Source organism: Ursus maritimus, unplaced genomic scaffold (genome assembly GCF_017311325.1).
Source record: "Ursus maritimus isolate PB19 unplaced genomic scaffold, ASM1731132v1 scaffold_1, whole genome shotgun sequence".
NCBI lineage: Eukaryota > Metazoa > Chordata > Mammalia > Carnivora > Ursidae > Ursus > Ursus maritimus.
This window is the reverse complement of record NW_024423343.1, coordinates 61,205,153-61,226,985: the sequence shown is the minus strand read 5'-3', so window position 1 is coordinate 61,226,985 and position 21,833 is coordinate 61,205,153. Positions and strand designations below refer to the sequence as shown.

The following is a 21,833-nucleotide window of genomic DNA, read 5'->3' as shown; positions in this document are numbered from 1 at the left end:
TTTTAGTATCTTCTTTCCCCAGTTTTCTAAAATTGTATAATAGTGTGCCCACAGAGGATCTTTGCTTATTTATTATATTTGACACTTGTGGAACCTTTCAGGTTGAAAGTTTATATTCTCCAGTTATAGGAAATATCTTTGGACCATTTAATAATTTACTCCCCTCTAATCTTTCTTTCTGGAACTGCAATTAGCTAATTATTATACCTCCTGGGTTTTTCCTCTAAAATTTTTCTTTTTCTTTTTTTTCTACTTTTTGGCTCTATATTTTTGTCCTATCATCAGGGAAGTTTCCCCAACTTTATCTTCCAATCCTTCTATTTTTTTTTCTCCTGTAAACTTCTATTATTTGGGGTTATGGGATGAGTTTGATCATAGCATGAACCCATTCTGAAAACATTAGAAATTACAGAAAGATTTGAGATAAGTGTCAGATAGAACAGAGAAAGCAAATACCCCCATTATCTGAGAAACCTTAATAATGTAAAATTGCAGAGACCAAATCTTTGCTAATAATGTAGGATGTGGGATAGATATGGAAACATTGGCGCTCCCTGGTGTTGTAAAATAAATTTGCAACTTTATTTATTTCTATGTTTTTAAGGTTATAATCCTCTGCCTTGTCACTGAGCCTCAAAAAACAATTGTTCTCCCACATTATTTCAAACCCTCTGTTGTCAACCTTTTCCTGCTCGTCAATAACTTTCAAGTACCTTATTTGAAAAGTGACTCTTATTCATTTTTCACACCACACACATTCCATTCCGGGAAACTGGCAGCCTCCCAGCACAGAGCTTATGTTCTTCTTTGAAATTTACACTTACACAAATGGATTTTGGTCTTCTTTCTTCAATATTACAGAATGAGCACATGCGTACTACAAAATTTAATTCCTTCCTGCAGGCATCTTTATTCTGCAATGTACTTGTCCCTGCCATTTTTCATGACTTAACTAGAGTGCTGTACTCTACCCTCTCCCTCCCTGACTTGGCAACCATCAGTTCTTCTGACCTAACTGGTTACCTTGCTAAACCAACTTTATGGTTATTTACCAGGAAACATGGGACAAACACATAAATAATATATCTCAATATACAACAGCTCAGCCTTAATTTGTGGGCAGAATTTCACTTGTTGGTGGTGGGAAGAAAAAAATGTATACATAGAGCGTATTTGGGAAAGAGATAGAGTAGGAAGACACCTTGATGGCGGACAACTTGATAGGAACTGCTACTGAATTTCACTTCTTTTGTCAAGAGCTCTTTTTTGTATTTTCTTTTTTTGTATGCTCATTTTTATGAGCTCTTGTTTTTATTTAAATAGACGGGAATATCTTCTCATCTCATTATGTAAATTTATTGGCATTCTTTGAATGTTTTCCAAATCTTCGCATTGGCTCTGTTACCTCTAATGTCCTTGTTCTGGGCATTCTATTGTTGTCATTTTGCTTTTCGTGTTAAAATATTTCCTCAATGCCTGGTGATTCTTCACAATCTATTCCTGTGGAAGAGTGAGACACTGAAAAGCCGATGGGTACATGTTGTTGGCAGCTGGGCTTCACAGTAGAGTAATCTGGTTGGGGAGTTTCTTTGGAGGATCTCCTTTGGAGGATCTCTGCCCTTGATAGTCTCTTTTCTTGGATTAGCCAGTTTCCCCAGAGGCTACTCCTAAAATCTCCTGCCAGAGGAGGAGGGAGCTGGAATGTTTTTTCTGTTCCTATATAGCTTTATATTCAATCCCCTTGCCTTTAGCCACCCCTTCAAATGTGACTTGTGTCTCTAAGTGCAAGCTTCTCAGTCAGCTTTCCCATCCACCCCCAAATCTTTTGCTAGAATTAGAGAAGGGCAGCCATCCTGCTGCAGGAGGGGTGTGTCCTTCTGTTTCCATACAGGCAAAAAATGTGGAGGGTGGTGACAAGGATTAAAGGCCTGGGGTAGAGTCTTTATCCCAGGTTGCTGTCCTTTGTCTCTCCAAAGTCTATTTATGAAATGAAATAGTGCATTTTACCTTGTTGTAGCTTCATACAGTGTTATACACAAAAGCCACATTGGCAGATTCTAGCGCAGTAAATGTTGACTTCACCACCCACCTACTGCACCCTGAATCTATAAATCCACACTCCTAACGGGTAAGTCCCTGCAAATACTTGCCCCTTTCTGCCTTTCCCAGCCTGAGAGTGTCCAGAGTATCAAAGCTCTCCTTTTCCTATCTTCATCCTTAGAGATGAGTGAATCTGCTTTCACTTGCAGGAAAACCTTAGTGAAGAAATAGTTGGTTGTCAGTCCCCCTGTTCTTTTCACATAGGACCTTGGTCCAGCTTGATAAACACTCAGTGAGTGCCTATTGTAAGTGCACTGGGCTCTGTGTACACTGAAGTTTCAAAAATGCGAAGGATAGTCCTCTGCCCTTGAGGAATTAAAGTCTCATTTACTCCATGACTTCTCGTTAATTCCCATGTAGTAATTGGGACTGGCTTCTGCATGGAGAAAGTCACTGGGTAATGGCTGAGCACCTGCTTGACATTGGATTTTCATTCACACTAATCCTAGTTTCTTTCATTTTCTATATACAGATTTTTAAAACTAAGATATTATTGAAGGTCATTATAAATTAGCTTGGATCCCAATGTATGACAATAACTGTAAAAGTAAGATATCATTTCTCCTTAAAGAAAAAAAAAAACCAAACATGACTCTCCTGTAATTGGTGCATCTGTACATGACGTTCTTGAGTCTGGTCAACTGATGGGGGCTCCTGTGGTGACGAGTTTGTAGTAGGCTCCTTTCTGGGCCATCAGTTCTTCATGGGTCCCCTTTTCAATCACTCTCCCCTGTGACATGACAGCAATGATATCTGAGTTTTGGATGGTAGACAAGCGATGAGCGATGACAATGCAGGTCCGACCTTCTCTGGCTTTGTCCAGGGCGAGCTGCACCGTCTGCAAAGAGAAGGTGGAAAGCTGATGCAAGGACATGTGTTTGTTCCCTGGCCCAACATCGCAAGAATTCTGCTTAACATTGCAATACTCAGGGGTTAAACCCAAAGATTTGACAGGAGAGAAAGAATGACATACGTATTTGCTGACTGTAATGCATCAATGATTTCAATTGCGTTCTACAGGCTGAGAAATTTCAGTGAAGCAAGAATGAAGCAAACTAGAGGTCACTGTGTAATTTTACAATACTTGATGGTCTAGTTGGCAAAAATGAAACCAAGGAAACCGTGTAAGGTAGCAGTTAAGTGGTCATTACCGATACTGTTCTTCATTGAGGACATTAAGTTCTCTCCAAAATGAATCCTGATTTTTAAGGAGTTAATTATAAATGGTAAATTTCATAATTTTGTTTTGCCCAATTGCATTTCCTTTCACACAAGCTGCACATTAGATACCATCTCTTACTTTGTGCTGCATGCTGTCTACCTGCCCTGCCATGTAACTTTGAAATTATAAAATATGAAATGCCTAACAGATGACCTAGACTACTTAATTGCACTTAAGAAAGCTAATTACTTACCCTTGAAAAAGTGTCACCTAGCCTAGACAGTCTTAAAAACAATTCTTATTTTAAAGTCAAAATACATTTTTTGTTTGAGACAAGCCCATTTTGCCTCACTTCCTCTAGATTACTGTCTTTTTGTTCCACCACGTAGTGCCATTTGTACTGTCAATGAATCAGAAAATTGAAAATAGTGCCATTTTATAAAGGCATATATTACAGCAAAAGACTCATTTATAATGATCTAAGACTTTAGAAAATCAATACATACCTTTTCACTTTCTGTGTCTAAGGCAGAAGTAGCTTCATCCAGTAACAAGATTTTAGGATCTCGTACAATGGCCCGAGCAATAGCAATACGTTGTTTCTCTCCTCGAGATAGTTGAGACCCTTGGGACCCAACATTAGTTTCATATTTCTGGAAAAAGTATGGTAAGTTTGAGACCCAGAAACAATCATTGCTCCTATGCTGGATGGAGCCCACATCAATGACCTGACTGTGGATTTAAACAGTTTTTTTGTTTTTTAAAATCAGCAATAATAAATGAGACCTTCTCTAAAGGATGTCAAATCCATTTAGGAATATAAGAAAAACATGGGGTTTGTTGGGAAACTAGGGGATTTTATATCCCCTTCTCTGCATTTATTTTAGGTTTTTTTTTTTTTTTTTTCTCCCTGTCCATGAGATCTCTCTGATTTTCAAACTCTTCTCTGGAAGATCTTTCCAAGGTGGAATGATCCTACCAACGCAAGGGCCCTTTGAGAGATCTTCTGGTCCATCCTCTTATTGAGGAGGCATTATTCTGGATCACAAGCCTATGTGTGAATCTCCACTCTGCTGCTTACTGGCTCTGAGGATGGACACATTATTTAAATTTCTTTGAGGGGGGCGCCTGGGTGGCACAGCGGTTAAGCGTCTGCCTTCGGCTCAGGGCGTGATCCTGGCGTTACGGGATCGAGCCCCACATCAGGGTCCTCTGCTGGGAGCCTGCTTCTTCCTCTCCCACTCCCCCTGCTTGTGTTCCGTCTCTCGTTGGCTGTCTCTACCTCTGTCAAATAAATAAATAAAATCTTTAAAAAATAAATAAATAAATAAATAAATAAATAAATTTCTTTGAGGAGCAAACTTGTCTGGAAAATGCAGATATTAATAACTAGTTCATGTATTTGTTGTTTCAGGTTAAGTTATGGAGGAAAATCCCTAGCTAGATGCCTGGGATGGCTATGTAAAAATAGTGAACATTCACGGAATATTTACCGTGCATTGGGTATTGTGTTAACTCTTCCAGGCAGATGATCATTTAACATTCATAGAAATAATTTTCTCCCTACTTTACAGTTTATAAAACTTAGGCTCAGACAAGTAAGAACATTGTGCAAAGACAAGTACAAAGCAGTGAAGGTGAACTCTAAATCCAGGTGTGTCTTGTTTCTGGGACTTTGCCCTTGACCGCTACTCTCCCTACCTTCCACAAGTGTGTTTCCTTCCCATTTCCCTTGCCTCCTGACAAATGCTAACCAGCCAAGGGAGACTCCTGACAGCCTGTTTTGTCCTCGTGGAGAAACAGTGCTCAGTGAAGGGTCCGACGGGTAAATCCATATGAAAAAGAGGCCATAAACCGCCTCCAAGCCACTGTCTCCCACAAAATGAGGATGTGCTCCACAAAGATTCATGAAATAAATGAATCTCTCAGGGACACACGAGCTCTGCTTTTCATTCGGGATACAGCAACCAGTAATTTCCACATGCTTGTGGATTACGCCACCCAGACTAGAATGAGGCTGAGACTTAGGAGGCTTTGTGAAAAAGAACAAAGGAAAAAGCCCACCACAAGAGCTCAAAATTTATAAACATAATCACTTACAAAGAAAAGTAATTGCCCAGTGGTATTTAAAAGAAGGGGAAAAAGTTAAAAGTTTCATTCTTAAAATTTCATTTCCATGTGTTAATTTCTTTGTGATCAACCACTAAGAGGCTCTTGGTGGATGGAAAAATGCAGAGTCAATATTGTACTAAGTCCAAACTTGGCTCTGGAAAAGCGAGAAGCACGAAGGCAGATGCAACTCACCCCACCACGTGCAGCATGTGCTGTCAAGTAATGCAGTCATGATGTGACCAGAATAACAGCAGCAGCTTTCTTTGTCGGGCTACTATGTGCATTCTTTCATTTTAATGTTATTGTGTGCATTTCACTGATGACTGAGTCTCAGAAAAGATAATTGTCCCAAAGTTACACAGCTAGTAAGTGGCAGAGTTTGAGTTCAAACCTAGACCTGCTCCAAATCTCAGTAAGTTTCATGGCATCTTTTGCACTGGATAATAGAATTCTTTGCAACACTAAAGAGTACATTGATGAAGGACATTTATTTTGCTTAAAAGACAGAAACAATCCCAGGGCACCAGGAAATGACCTGTGTTGCCTTTGACCCTCTCCTTGAGCCAGTCATAGCACTTTCTGGCCATTCTACCTCTATTCATCCCCGTCTCCTGCAGGGAAAGACTCTGACGGCATCCTCACCTCTGGGAGTGACATGATGAAGTCATGCAGCTGCGCCTGCTTTGCCGCTTCTATGATTTTTTCCATGGGGATTTCTTTGGTGTTGTCCCCATACTTGATATTGTCCATGATGCTACAGGCAAACAGCACTGGTTCCTGGGAAACGATCCCAATGTTCGAGCGGAGAAACTGAACATTGACTTTTTTGCTGTCATGCCCATCTATCATCTGTCAATAGAGGGGACAAGCAGAGCATTAAGTTTCAGAATTCCAGCAGTGAGGAACGTTGATATGCTAGAGGTCGTATTATACAAGACATTTGCTTTGCTTGAGATAAAAATCCCAGGAATCTTACAAATACGTTATGTTGCCTTCGACCTCCGGAGGTAGCGTGTGTCAGGAGTGGTGTCAAAGTTATGATCGGACTATGGTTTTGTTTGTTTCCCAAATTCTAGCTTTATAGGCAGTACCAACGAGAAAGGCACTCAGAACAGTCTTTTGTTTAAAAAAAATTTCCCCTTATCCTTCGGTGTAGCACATCCTCTATAAGTAGGGAGAACCGCTCAATGTTGAGACTCCGCAGGTTATGAAACAGGCTTCTATGTAAAGCTATTGGACGATACAAGAACTGAGGCTGCTTCCCTGATTTTACTGAAGCTAACGTGAGATATTAGACCCAAGTAAGAAAGGAGTACATTTATTCACTTAGTCAACAGACACATATTGAATTTCCTGCCACAAGGGTACCATGCTAGGCAGTCTTTGGCTGCTCTATAAAGAAAAAATAATCTCTGTGTTCTTGTTATTCGTGGGCTAGACACTTGAGTACAGGGACTCAAATATCTACATTTGGGCTGTTTTACTTAAAAGCCTTAAAATAATAAAGGTACGCTATGCTTAACGTACTACTATAAAGTGTTTGGCCTTATGATTTCAGAAAAAGATTATGTTAAATGCTGTGAAGATATTATATTTTAGATAAATTCTCAGCAATGGAAAAGGCAAACACCAGTGGGAAAACATGTAGGGCACTCCTCGGCAATTGGGCCTGGCTCATCTTCCTCTACTCATTTTCCACAGTACTTATAGATTGCAAAGCACAATTTAATACCTAATTAAATACTGGAGCTGTTTGCTAATTATTGTACATGCGCCAGTATCATAAGCTCCTAAAAGACAGAAGACATGCTTCCTGATCCTTAGAATCTCCCACAGGGCCTAACACAGTACCGCATATCACAGGAATTAAATGTTGAAAATTTTGAAAGCTGCATTTGGTAGCTTCCTTAAGAGCAAGGACAATTTTTAAAAATTGCATAAAAGGTGATATCTTTCCTACTTGAAAAAGGTTTGCAGAAATGTTTTACAATGACACAACAAAATATATTGTGTTTATGAGATGCAAGGAATCATGCTGATTACTTCATGGGCGTTGCTTTCTACCTATGACCAGAACAGGCACTGAGCACCTTGAGAAAAATATACTTAATGTATACATTAAAGTTGGAAAAGTCAAATGTGAAGGATCCGGGTCCCTGTATGTCTCAGAGTTCACAGTCTACCTGGGGTGATAGATGGGATGACCTGACATTTTGGGAAACTAGACCTTCTCCTTTGCAGAGATCAGACCCCAGTGCAATGTGCTTTCTAGGTTCATCAATCTCTATGTCCTTTTAAACAAATTAAAATCTTTATACCTAAAATTGATAACAAGGCGATTATAAATTATATATAATCCACTCTTACTCCTTATTTGCATAATTTATTGGGTTCTACCAATATCTGTTCACTTGTTTCTTTGCTTTGCTTTACGCAGGGGACTCTTTAGTTGCCTCCTTCGAGTTTCTCTCAGCATTTTTCTTCAGAATGTGACCTGTCCTTATTGCAGTGAAGATTATACTACCCAGGGAACTCAAAAAGGCCTTTTCCCCCCCAAAATATTAGGATTAAGCAATCAATCAAGTGTGGAACAGAATAAAACATTTTCAGACCTATGCCTCTGAATCATTTCTTAGAAAACTACCGGTGGGTGCATTCCAACAAAATGACAGTGAAACCCAAGAAAAAGGAAGACACTGGAATTAGGAAATAATGGATCTAATCCAGGAAAACACGCGGGAAACTCACAGGGTGACAAGTGTCCGGCAGCCACAGGTTGTAATCAGTCCAGGCAGTGACAGACATGGGAGAAAGAAGCAGGTCCCTCAGAAAAGGTAGCAGGATAGAGACATTGGAAGAATATAAACATTTTATAAAGGCAGAGCATGCAAAAAAAGGGAAAGCCTTTCAGAAAATGTAATGCCGATGTACGTCATCACTTGACTATGGGATGAGCGCTATTTACATAATCATAACAAAAGTCGTTGGTTGATTTTTAACTTTAGGAGTCAGCGTAGAGTGAAAGCATGAAAGATAATAAATGTCATAAACAGAATGTTAGTGTTTTGCATTTTGATAATATAAATGTACAGTTATTAGGGCCAGAGAAATAAAAGGAAGAGGTGAAAATAAACATAGAATTTCTACCATCCTCATATCAAAGAATGAGAATTCAAGAGATACTATCTGCAGGTGGTGGAAAAGAAGCAGAATTATATTAATTGAATTTACAAACAGAGAACCTGTTTTAAGTGATACATATATGTACTGGGAGGAGGCGTGTAAAAAGAGCAGGAGTGGGAAGGGTAAACTAAATTTCCGTCTCTTGAGAATAAGTCAACAGAGAGTCTAAATTTGTTAAACTGTGAAGCAGCAGCGTAATCATATTATGTAGAGACGCTGAGGTAATCATTGAAAGATCTAAAAACATCATGTAGTTAAAAATAGCTGTCTTTGAACAGAGAAATGGGGCGTGGCGGAAAAGGGTAGAATAAGAGGTTGCTTTTTATTACAAATCTTTCCTATTTTATTTTGTATTCCTCTGCATATATTATTTGAAAAGAAAGAAAAGAAAAAGGGCAGAAAAAAGAAAGAAATGCTCTGGAAAATAAGCAACAAAGCAGTTCACCAATTTTTCAAATCTCCTTGCCAAAGCTTTATGGCGCATAACTACCAATCTGGGTTATTTATGTCATTTAGACGTAAGCTCCTGGAACCAGCATTGGGTCAGATTTTTCATACTCAACCCCCCTTGCTTATTTATCATTGCGCTCCTTATCACGCCCGTCAGTTTTTCCCTTCGCGGTCATTAGTTTCCTGATTAGTTTGCACTTTCCGCTCCATTTACAGGTAAGTGAGCACTTCTGTCAAACACACTCATCTCCAGCTTTGCAGCACGCCCAGTTTGCTTTGTCTAACTGGTCAGCAGGCCATCTGGAACTGGGAAGAATATGATGTTAGAAAGTGTAAGGTAGACTCCGGTCAACCAGCAAATGACTGGAAATGACAGGAGTCAGTGTCCATGGCAAGCACTTTAGAGAGAATCTGGCAAGGCTCGTGATCTTGGAGCCACTTTGAAGGGGTCCGAGACACTCTGCAGAAAGCGGAAGTCTCCAAGGCGTGTGTATTGCTTACCACCTTCCCGTGGTCAGGGTCATAGAAACGTTCCAACAGCTGAATACTGGTGCTTTTGCCACATCCGCTGCTTCCAACAAAGGCCAGCGTTTGCCCTGGACGAACCGATACTGAGAGACCATTCAGCACTTGTATATCAGGTCGAGAAGGATATGTAAATTTACAATCAACGAAATCAATCTGGCCCTGGAAGTTGTCCTGTGGATGGGAAGATGGGACTTACATATGTTCCTACTAGAATCTAGAATAGTGAAAATGCAGCTAAATCTGAGTTTTGGTCCTTGCTTAAGATACTTTCAACAGCACAGCACACTGCCATAGTGCGAAGTCTGAAGACAGCCCCTTGATGCGATGCCGTCCTGTTTCCTATTCTGGCAGGTGGGGAACAAAGGGAGGTTTGAGTGGTGGAATGAAAGATAGGTGACCTCTCGTTCCCATTCTAACCTAAAGGGGTTTCCTCGTCATCCATTCCTTGGCGTTCTGAATGGAAAAGAACGACTAGAAGATATGATTCCATCACAGAAGCCAGGAACCGTCCGAACCTCTAGAGTTCTGCTCCCCCTAAAGATATGGAATAATAGCATTACCTTCAAATGACTCAGAAAGTTACTTGCACCCTGTGTTGCAAAAGTGGATACCCTCAGTTGTACTATCTGAATTGTGAATTACAGAAAGCGATAGACATTTAATAACAACAGGAGGAACAGGTCAGTTGACCAATTTACAAAGATTTCTGAATTTCATTCAGCTTTACTAGGGTTTAGTTTAGTGTTGTTCTCTCGAACACACTGGAATATTTTTAAAAAATAGGCAGGGAAGATTAAAAAACACCTGTGAGGACTATCAAAGGAAAAGATACTTTGTTGAGATCAAATTAGTTTTCTGGGGTCCACATGAGCTAAAACTTGAACCTAGACAAACATGGATTAAGTCAATATTATTGGACAGGAAGAACTGGTTTTTCTATATCCCATACCAGAACATTGGTAGAAAACATGGTGGTTGGGTAGGTTTCAAAAGACATCCAGCTTCATTCATTCTGGAACTAAGTGTGTTTTACATTACACAGAACTTAGCATTCCCTGGATATCATTACCTTGTTCAAATGCCAGCTTTATGAATAATTTTCGTGCTAATTTACTTCATTCCTTTCCATTTATAAATCTACTGTCGGTGCCTTCTGAGTGCCTATGAATGGACCCATAAACTGCAGGAACTGAAGAGCTAAGTGGTATCATCAGACCAGCCCCAACAGCCATTCTGCGCGCGCGCGCGCACACACACACACACACACACACACACACACACACACAGGCACAGGCCTCCCTCCCTCCTCCCGTAGCCCCCTCAGTACTTACCCACTTTTCACCTGCACTACTGTACACCCTGACTGGGGGTTGTCGGTCCAGCAGTTGAAAAAAGCGTGCAGCTGATATCTTCGCTTTGGCGTAACTAGGGGTGTAAGAGGAGGCTCTTCCAAGAGCTGTGGCACTCAGAACAACTGAAGAGATCACCCTGCAATAGGGCAGACACCCGGGTAGAGAAGGCGTGGGTGGTGGTGTGACAGCCTAAGAGGCAGGCATGGGGGGAGGGCGGCTCTGGCTCTGCTAGGAAAGAACGGAGCAGCCTCGAGCAGGTCACCTGAGACTGGGAATGGGGGCTTGGCGAGACTAGCAGTTTGCAAGTGTGTTCTATGTGAAAATGGTGAGGGGAGACTTGAACAAGGGGTGTTCACACCTCCAAACCCTGCTTTAGCTGCAATAACCTCTTCTCCAAAAACTTGTTTGGGAGAAAAAAGACTTCTTGGGGAAAAAAAAAAAAAAAAAAGAAAGGAGGGAGGGGGCTTGAAAGATCACCAGATTGAGCTGAGTTCTTACAAAGCTAGCATTCTTTGAATCTCTGGTAAGTATGTAAAAGACAATGATTCGTGATATAAGTGTCCTTCTGTACCAAGCACACATGTCATTCATGCTTCAGACACCGTGGGAAGATAGAATCATCTGTCTGCTTCTACAGCCTTTAACTATATGCACCGGGTGCATAATTAATGAGCAAATGGCTGAGTGAATACATGAGTGATTAATATGGTGACAGAGAGCTCCCGGTACTGAATACATGATGATGCGAGGGGCATCTTCGGGTTGACCGCCTGCATCGCCATGAGCAGAGGGCCTGCCTCAGTGGTGGTGGAGGGCAGTGTGTTTGTGTGTTTCACTGCTCAGTGCATGAGCAGGAATTCTTTTAGGCCAGACACGCAAACCCAGACATCTCTAGGAGCCCAGCCCAAAGCTTAAAGCAATGAAAAACACCTGGAATTGGGGCACCTGGGTGGCTCAGTCATTAAGCGTCTGCCTTAGGCTCAGGGCGTGATCCCGGCGTTATGGGATCGAGCCCCACGTCAGGCTCCTCCGCTGGGAGCCTGCTTCTTCCTCTCCCACTCCCCCTGCCTGTGTTCCCTCTCTCGCTGGCTGTCTCTCTGTCAAATAAATAAATAAATAATCTAAAAAAAGAGTTAAAAAAAAATCTGGAATAAAATGGTGGAAGGTGATCTTTCAGTTTTTAAAGAGAAGCCAGAAGTTGGGAATTTTCTATAGTTTCCCAATTTTTACATATTGGGAATAATTCTTCAAGTATCTCACATAAACTAACAAGGCAACAGTTTGTGATTTCTGATTTGGGGGTTCACAACTCTCAGTATGCCAAAATTTAGAAAAGAGGCTTTCCTGATTGGGGTGGGTCTAGCAGGGCAGAAGAAAAAATTTCTTCTGTATTTCTAGAAGAAATATAGAAGGCAAGAAGACAGAACTCATAGCTTGAGAATGACCCCAAAAGAACAGATTTCTATTGGGACCACTTTTCCTAACGTCCTTCCAAGGCCTTCTCAGACCACCTCCCCCTCATCCCTCTAACATCCCCCACCCCACCACTCTACAGCCATATACATACACCCCCAGTCCCTTGGTACCTGGACATCCTTTGGTTCTCACCTCTAGAAATGTGAGAAATTGCATTCAAAGCTAATCTTATCAGAAGAGCAGGTGTGGACTATAAGAAAGGAACATAATTCCCCTGTCCTGGCCTTTGCTGTCTCTACGTATCTAGCAGGATGCAGCTGGAAACATGCCCTTCTTGCAAGAAGTAGAGTTCAGGTAAGATGGTTCAGAAAACTGTCTGATCCAAGGCCTCTAGATTTTCTCAGCGTAAACCAGTATGGCAGAATGTGTAAATGGTTCAGTCGTCCCGTTACTCTGTACACATCCCTTTGCAATGTGACTCTTTTACTCCTCTGTGATACTGTGATTTATAGTAAGAAACATCTATTTGGTCTTTGGCTCCCATTCCTGGCACAGAGCTTTTAAATCCTTGGAAACTGCTAAATTTGGAGAGTGATCAAGGTGTCTTTGGTTATGTTAATGAGGTGACTTTGGAAGGCCGCTAGTAACTAACCTAAGGCTGCGGGCTGGTTGCCAGGGGAAGCAACCACACAATTAGAGGGGTGGAAATTTCAGTCCTATCGCTGCCCCCGACCCCGGGAAAGATAGGGTGTCTGAGGGTCTAAGGAAGGTGATATGGGCAGTCTTGCAGGACAGAGCCCTTAACTGGTGGGATCTCACTCTATCTCCCGGGACCTGGTGTCAGAATTAAGTTGAACTGTAGGACATCCATCAGGGGCAGAATTGTGACAGCAGTGTGACAGTAATGTGACAGTAATGGAGAAACACAATCGGGTCCTCTCATTGAAAGGTAGACTCCCTTCTCTTTTCTTTAAATCTGGGCTCGGTGGTATGACTTTCCTCAGCCAAAGAGATATTTGAAAATGTGATGCCCAAAGGACTCGCAAAGTTCTTGCACACTGTGGAGCGGGGCTTGCTCTCTTGTGCTTGGAATACTGACGCCGTGATGTGAAGGAAACGAGCCCACCCGCTAGAGAGGCCATGTGGAGACAGAGGGCACGCAGAAGCCTGACCGAATCAGTCCAGTCCGGAAGAACCATCCTGACAGCCCCCAGAATCTTGAGAAATCATAAGCCCCCACTGTTGAAGACACCACGGTTGGTCTGGTTCGGTTAAGCAGCGAAAGCTACCTTACAGAGCCAGGCTCTTGCTCCCCAGAGTGTGGGGCTGTTAGGACCTTGGCCTGATCGTCCTCACCTGAACACATAGCTGAAATGGAGCCCCTCGTTGGGGATTAAGTAACCTCCGTATCTGTAAGAAGCCGAATTCGCAACAAACACTATGCACTGGGAAAACCCAAAGCAGAAGCCATACACGTTGGCTTTTCGAAAGGCGGTCTTGAATGGCTTCTCCAGCTCCATCTCAAATGCCTCGATAAACTGCCGCTCCTTTCCGATGCCAGCGACGGTGCGGATGTTACTGAGAGCTTCATTTGTAATCTGAAAAGTGAAGAAGAGGCTTAGGAATAAAAGAGCAGAAGTAACTACTCTCGTGGCATTTCAGCTGCTACATGGACTCGATCTGGCGCAAATGGCAGAAGGTGGTACGGCCGCACGGCCGAGGCATCACCGGGGAGCACAGAGAAGTTGTGCGGGGTCCGCGGACCCGGACCACGAGTCGGTTAAATTCAAGTTCTATTCAATACTAACATGGCTTTGTTGCCTCCACTTGTAGAAGAGAGAAGGGGGGAAATGTACCCACGCTGGTCCTTGAAAGCTTTCTAGCTTTTTCGTGAATTTATTTGAAATGTCTAAAATGGTATCTTTAGGTGTCTTGCGACACAAAAGATACCTAACAATGTAAGTTCAACATACGATTCTATTTTCTTAAAAAACCTGACCAAATATTATATAAGTTATAAAGTTGATCTTTAGTCCAACTATGAATTTGCCTTTGTTTCAATTCATACGCTAGGGGAAATCATCACTGTTTCTGAATTAGCATATCTTATTCTAAAATAGCACAAAAGTGGGCAACTCTCTGCCATCAGTATATGAAATCTTCTTGGCTTCTGTCTTCTTGGGCAATGTTCACATTCCCTCTCTTAAGAGACAAAACCTAGAAAACAGTCAATTTGTTAAAAGAGTAAAGGTGTGTATGTGTGTGTGTGCGCGCATGATTTCTTATACCTGATAAATGTCTATGCCGCCATCTCCTCATTTACCGGTTAACCAGATATTCATTAGAACACAATTTTAAAAGTGCATCACTGAAAACTAAGAGTATTTGAGACCTAAACTGAATGTCATCGTTCCATTTGGGAAAGAAATTGTTTTAAGTCTAGCAGACACTAAAGTGTGAAAATTAAAAGTGTGTGCCATTTAAAAGATCATAGCTCCTCTCTGTGTGGGCAGCGTGACCTGGGGAAACCGTTTAGCTAAACTAAGCAGACAGAAAACTGAAGTTTCCACTCTTGCGAATAAGAATACACCAAATCGGGATGTGGAGAAAATAACCATTGGAGAGGAAATCGAATATGCAGCCCTCTCTGTTTGCCCCACTGTTTCTCTCCAGCTGCTCACACTCACAGTATCAGAGCTTTATTGTCACAGCCTTAGGGCAAAGGCACGTATACAAAAGGCTAGTGGGAGGCTTCCAAAGATGAACATTTGTAGGCTAACAGCTTCCTTCAGTCTCTTTGTACTACTCATTCTTCATGGTTTGTCTGACAGTTGGAAAATTGGGTCTGTAAGATTACCTGGCCGGCGATCTCCAGAGCGTCCTTGTCTTGAGAGGCAAATCCTGTCAACATTCTGGTCTGTATGGCTCCCGATAGAGCCAAGAAGGGGAAGAAGCACATTATGACCAGGCTTAGCTTCCAGCTAAAGAAGAAGGCAATGATCATGGCCACGGTGATGTTAGTGAAGGAGCTGACCATCATTCCGATCTGAGAGCCGGCTGCCTGCAAACCAAAAACCATCAAGCGATCTGAGACACACAGTCTCTTTTATCAAATTCCACTATGTGAAAAGGCAATTTTATACAAAAAAAGAAATTATTCTGATAAAATATGTATAACATGATGTTTCTCATTTTAGTTGTTCATAAGTATACAATTCCATGGCATTAAATACATTCACAGTGTTGTGTAACCTTCACCACCACCATCTATACCCAAAATCTTTTTATCGTCTATAACAGGAACTCTGTACCCATTAAATAATAACTCCTCTTCCTCCCTCTCCCCAGCCCCTGAGAATCTCTGTTCGATTTCCTGTCTCTATAAATTCGCCTCTTCTAAGTATCTAAGTGGAATCATACAATAGCCTTCTGTGTCTAGCTTATTTTAGTAAGCAGAACATTTTCAAGGTCCATCCATGTTGTAGCACATATCAGAATTCCATTCCTTTAAAAGCTGAATAATAGGGGCGCCTGGGTGGCACAGTTGTTAAGGGTCTGCCTTCGGCTCAGGGCGTGATCCCGGCATTATGGGATCGAGCCCCACATCAGGCTCCTTCTCTGGGAGCCTGCTTCTTCCTCTCCCACTCCCCCTGCCTGTGTTCCCTCTCTCTCTGGCTGTCTCGCTCTCTGTCAAATAAATAAATAAATAAAATCTTTTAAAAAAAATAAAAAAATAAAAATAAAAGCTGAATAATATTTCATTATATGTATAGATCACATTGTGTGTATCCATTCATCTGTTGATGGACATTTGCGTTGTTTCACCTTTTGACCTCCTGGATAATGCTGCTATGAACATCGATGTACAAACATCTGTTTGTGTCCCTGCTTTCCTTCTTTTGGATATATGCCTAGGAGTGGAATTACCGGGTCATTTGGTAGTTCTGTGTTTAAAAAGATTTTTTGAAATAACGAGCTCCCTGATGCAGTTGAAGACTGGATTAATAAAAGTCCATTTTATTCACAGTCTTGTGGAAGCTCATCTATTGACTGATCTCATTTCATGGGTGTGAGAGCTAGGGCAGTCAGGAGGAGATTAATTCAGCCCTAAGCAAGGGTTGCATGTATGTCAGGTGACTGTGCCTTTGGTCTGCTTGAAAATACCCAGGCATTGGTCTTATGGTAATATTTCTGATTATTCAGTGAAGATTGATGCTTGTTCTATAATTAGAGTTTTGAAATTTGTACAAGACTATTATAAGAGCCCACTTTGATTCTCATTGAAGTTAACCTGCTCGTTGGTACAAAATCACATGCTGACTTTGTAACTCGCTGTTCAATCAACGCAAAATGGACAAAATGGATTCAGTCTCTGTATAGGTGGAGAATGGACACTCGTGGTGATTACTATTTACACTCAAAATTATTTGATGGTTCCAAATCTTCTTTCAGTTGCGGATATACAGATGTGACCAAAAATTGGTGTCTTCTGTATAGAAAAGACTTGCATGGGTACAATTGCAAGATCTTTGTCAGTATTGTAGAGACTTTAGCATTTTTTAAAAAATAAAGAATGCAAGACAATCACAAGTAAGCTATTAGGTAACCATGGGTACTAAGGAAGTGCTGTGCAAGAATACTTTGCGTCTTCATTCTGTATTGAAGACTCAAATGGAATATGAGCTCTCGGGTCCCAAGAATTCCCGTATATTGGTTATAACTTCCTTGAAGACAGGAATGAAAAGCTAAATTAAGGATTTATTTGTATACCTATATTTATAGCAGCATTATCCACAATAGCCAAAAGGTGGGAGCAGCCCAAGTGCCCACTGACAGCTGAATGGATAAACAAAATGCCGTCTATATAAACAATGGTATATTATTCAAGCCTTAAAAAAGAAATGAAATTCTGACACAGGCTACAACATGGATGAACCTTGAGGACCTTAAGCCAAGTGAAATACACCAGTCATGAAAGGACAAATATTGTATGATTCTGCTTATATGAGGTTCCTGGAATAGTCAAGCCAGCATGGAATGGTGGTTAGCAGGAGTTGGGGGGGGGAGTTAATATTTAATTAGTACAGAGCTTCTATTTGGGATGATAAAAAGTTCTAGATATGGAGAGTGGTGATGGTTGCATAACAATGTGAATATACTTAATGCCACTAAATCGTACACTTAAAAATGGTTAAAATGGTAGATTTTATGTTTTGTATATTTTACCACAGTTAAAAAGAACAAAAGAATTTCTAGGTGGCAAGGAGAGTCAGGCATTAAAGAGAATTTGGAAAATAGCTGCAAGGTTCTTTAGAATATCATTATTTTGTTTTCTTTTACATTTTATTCAATCAATATTTTTAAAAATTTAAAAAGTAATGCAGCTTAAGACATGTCAAATATATGTACATATATAACACTGAACATTTTCACAAAAAAGGGTCAGTCTAGATATTACTTTGTACTTTGATTTTTTTTACTTAGTGTAAAATAACCATCCCTCCAGATCATTACATTAATACCTTTAAAAATAGCTGCCTAATTTTCCTTAGTAAGGATGTATTCACTCAACTATTTTCTTATTGGTGGATATTCAGGTAGTTTTCAGGGGGTTTTATTAATTTTTTGATCAATATAAACATACACTTGAGTGCACATTGTTACAAAACAGGAGAGAATTTACTCATATGAATTTTAGTCAGAGGATTTGCATACCTGATCATTCTCTAAAAAATGTTGGAAGAATTCAAACTGTAACCACTATTTTATGAGAGCGTCAGTTTCTCCTCATCCTCACAAGTATAAGAAGTTGTCATTCATGATAGTTTTTATTGAGTTGATAGGTGGAAAATGGTGTTTCATTGTTTTATTAGTATTTTTCTATTAATAAGGTTGTACAATTCTTCATCTGTTAATTGTCCCATTGCATTTCTTTTTTTGTTGCTTGTCCATATACCTTTTTTTAACCTTTATTATTTAGTTTATTTTTATTTTCTAACCAATTCAGCAGCACTACACATATTAGGCCTATTAGGTATATTAATCCGTGTTACAAATATTTTCCTAAGTTATCATTTGTCTATACAAAAGTTTTAAGCTTTTATGTAATCTGACAAGTCTACTTTATGTTTTTTTGTCTTGCTTATGAGAATCTCCTCTACTTCCTCTTAGCACTCAAGTGTTTGAAAGTTCTAGTATGAAATAAAATGAGAAAATAAAATAGTTGGTATAAGTATTGAAAAAGAAAAAGAAGAGATACAATTATCTTTCTTTGCATATAATTTGATTATATACCTAGAAAAGACTATATTAAATTTTTTAAAAATTAGTTAATAAGAAAATTTGAAAAAGTGGATGGCTATAAGATAAATATACAAAAACTAATAGCTCAAATCTCAACCTATGACATTCATTCAAAATAGTGAAATCGCAACTAATGAATCATCGAGCCTTACATCGGAAACCGGGCATGTACTGTATGGTGACTAACATAATATAATAAAAAATCATTAAAAAAAATAGTGAAAAAATACATAAGAAAAAATGAACAAGATAGACTGATATGTTAATGTATCTGTATATTATATATACTATACATAGCATATAGCATATCCTTATTTGTATGTCTCTCTTGGCAACTTTTAGCATCCCAAACAGCAATCTTCAGGTGTGGGGCGGGGGTGGGTGGCTGTATGGCTGTATTCAATAGAATCAAAATAAAATTTTTGAAGAAGCCAAGATGATTTTAAAGTACATTAGAATAATTAATGTCCAGGAATAAATAAAAGAATTTTGAAGAGGAAAAATTATTGTGCAAGGATCTACCTCACCAGAAAATAAACACTTATCAGAAAGTTACATAACTAAAACAGTGAAGTCCTGGCACAGAATAAATCAAACTGATGAATGAAAGAGAAAAGAGAATCCCCGTAGCTCCAAGTATCCATGGGAAGTTGATATTCTCGATGGGCAGGAGGATTTCAAATAGCTGGAAAATGAAATCTACATTAAATTTTGGTGGGGGAGTATTTTCTATCCAGCTTGAAGAAAAAAAAAAGCCTTGATTTCTACCTTACACCAATATTAAAATAAATTTGACCCAGGTTAGCAATCTCATTTAAAAAAAGGTTTAACAAAAATATTAGAGAAACTCTTAGAAACTTTTCATTTTTTTAAAGAGTAAGTAAAATTTTTGTAAGATGATTAGATACTACTCTTGAGTCCAAGTGAGAGTGAATAACCTTAAAAAGCCCCTTGCCGATTGAAGGATGCAAAAACAGAAGCGATACTGTGATAGCTTATTTATATGACCTAAGCTCAAGAGTCAGGTAAACTGGACACTAGAACACTCAGATTGTAAAAGTGAAATTGCTACAAACTTTCCTCAAGCAACAAGACAATGCACATTAAAACCCTTCAAGATGATTATACATTCTGATCCAGTGATTATATTTTGAGAACAAAAAAATAATAATCAAGGATATGCCATGCTTGATGTGAAATGATGTAAGTTGCTTATAAGGGGGAAAAACAGAAAAACATTTAAATAGGGAATTCTTAAATGATGACACATTAAAATGATGAATTATACAGCCAACAAAAATCTACTCTAGAAGAATATATAATAACCAAAATATGCTCACATCAGATTGTTGTAGGGGAAAAACAGAAAGATTACAAAACAATATGTAGAGTGTGACCCAGAGTTTGTGAGAAACGTGTGTATACCTAGAAAAACGCTCTGGGGAAGAGGATCCCATGTTCCTCTGAAAGTCTCTCACACCATTGTCCCTATTTTTGGTTGAACTGGCTAGGAGTCAAGACACACAGTACTCAGTTTTTCAATCTGGGGGGGGGGGTTCTTCCAAGAACCTCACAAACGGTGATTTTCCTTTTTCGCCTGCCTTCCTTCCTTCCTTCCTCTCTCTCTCTTTCTTTTTATTCCCACAGAAAGTGCGTAGAGGTGCTGGACGGCACATTTGACTCTTGTCACTTTAATACAAACCCCTGGTTTTCTAAAAGCATTGCCTCACCTTACAATGGATGGGTCACCTGAACAAGGGTGCAGGTTCTGGGGTCCAGAAATCACAGCATTGTCTCTATGGGTGCCTCGGGATTCTAGATGGCAATCATTTACTTCTTTTCTTCAGTTTCCTGACTGGCGTTTACAGAGGCAACTCAGATCTCTTTTCCTAAGACTACCTGCACACTGGGCACCTGTGTAAGGAGGCTTTGCTTCCGCCTCTGGGGGGCGCCATGAAGTCTCGTGGAATCTGAGCCTCTGGGCCTGATAATGATCTGAGAAATGAGTCTCAGGAAAGCTCTCAGTTGCTAGACTCCTAGGAAATCTAAAACCTGACAGATTTAACTCATGGCGCTGATTCTGGACATTGCCTGGGGAGAGACTGTTGTGTGTCAGCATTGCAAATGGTAGGAAATGTGGCTCTGGGACATCTCAATCCCATGAGCTCCTATTTCATGAGAAACATATAGGTGATTATCAGAATACTCAAAGGAAAGAATGTTTACTCCAGTTAATAACACTGCTGGTTCCCCACCCCCCCCCAAAGCTTACCCCTTGAACTTGGGAGGCATCCGTAGCAAGCCTTGTTGTTAGTGCCCCGGGACTATTTCTGAGGTCATCAAACCAGCCAATGTCTTGCCCTAACATTGCCCTGAAACCAAATTTACGTAGCCTTTTTGTGAGAAGTTCTCCAGATTTAGCAAAAGCATATCCCTGAAACATAAAGGAGTCTTTAGTGATATTTTAACATGAAAAGAGACGAAATAACTAAATCACTTAGTAAAAAATAAAATTCCTTACCTGCAGAAACTGAGTGAAAAGGGATACACAGCCCATTACTACAAAGAGCAGGCACACGCCATTGATCTGTGACCTTTGTTCTTCTTTATCAGGAAGTGAAAAAGTCTTCGCAAGGGAGTAAGTGAAGATATTACTTTATTATTTCAAATAATAGCAAAAGAAATAAAATGTTTAAAAGAAATTTCTCTTAAGCATTGGGTTAAGAAAATATACTAGTAATTAAGCCAAAGTTAGCTGTGACTATGTGTACTTTAATTCCCCGTGGGAAAGGAAACTTGGCAAATGAAAACTAATAGCAACAATTTGCAGAATTTTGGTCTTGTTTCTTAGCCTGATGTAGGCAATTGTATTGGCTTTTCATTGATACAGATGAAAAATATGATTAAATATCTCAAATCCTTTATGTAGTAAGAAAAAGAAATAAGGAAGGAAAGATGGAAGGAAGGGAGGGAGGAGGGAGGAAGGGAGGGACGAGGGAGGGAGGAAGATGAAAATGGTTTCTGGAACAAAGCACAGAGTATTATCATGATTTCTGTCCTTCTCAAATAATGGAAGCAATAACGATGATTTTCGCACTCAGGTACCATACCTGTTAGTAGTTTCATATATATATGAATAATAGCATCATTAAAAAAGCAACTAGCTATCAAGGCATTAACTGGAATTGGTTTAGGATTAAAAATACTTTCCATCCATCCGAGGCTGA

General features: G+C 40.0%; 1 protein-coding gene across 1 annotated transcript in view; it reads right to left on the bottom strand.

Annotated features, from left to right (window-relative positions):
• Positions 1-559: 559 nt before the first annotated feature.
• ABCB11 (ATP binding cassette subfamily B member 11) overlaps positions 560-21,833 on the bottom strand; it is a 67,275-nt gene continuing 46,001 nt past the window's right edge. Inside the window, exons 17-25 of the mRNA XM_040636677.1 lie at positions 21,128-21,232; positions 20,879-21,040; positions 15,161-15,364; positions 13,660-13,901; positions 10,867-11,023; positions 9,509-9,706; positions 6,017-6,223; positions 3,769-3,915; positions 560-2,938 (exon numbers count right to left, since the gene is read on the bottom strand). Coding sequence (XP_040492611.1) covers positions 2,738-2,938; positions 3,769-3,915; positions 6,017-6,223; positions 9,509-9,706; positions 10,867-11,023; positions 13,660-13,901; positions 15,161-15,364; positions 20,879-21,040; positions 21,128-21,232 — 1,623 coding nt within the window. The 3' untranslated portion in view covers positions 560-2,737. The remainder of the gene's footprint in view (positions 2,939-3,768; positions 3,916-6,016; positions 6,224-9,508; positions 9,707-10,866; positions 11,024-13,659; positions 13,902-15,160; positions 15,365-20,878; positions 21,041-21,127; positions 21,233-21,833) is intronic.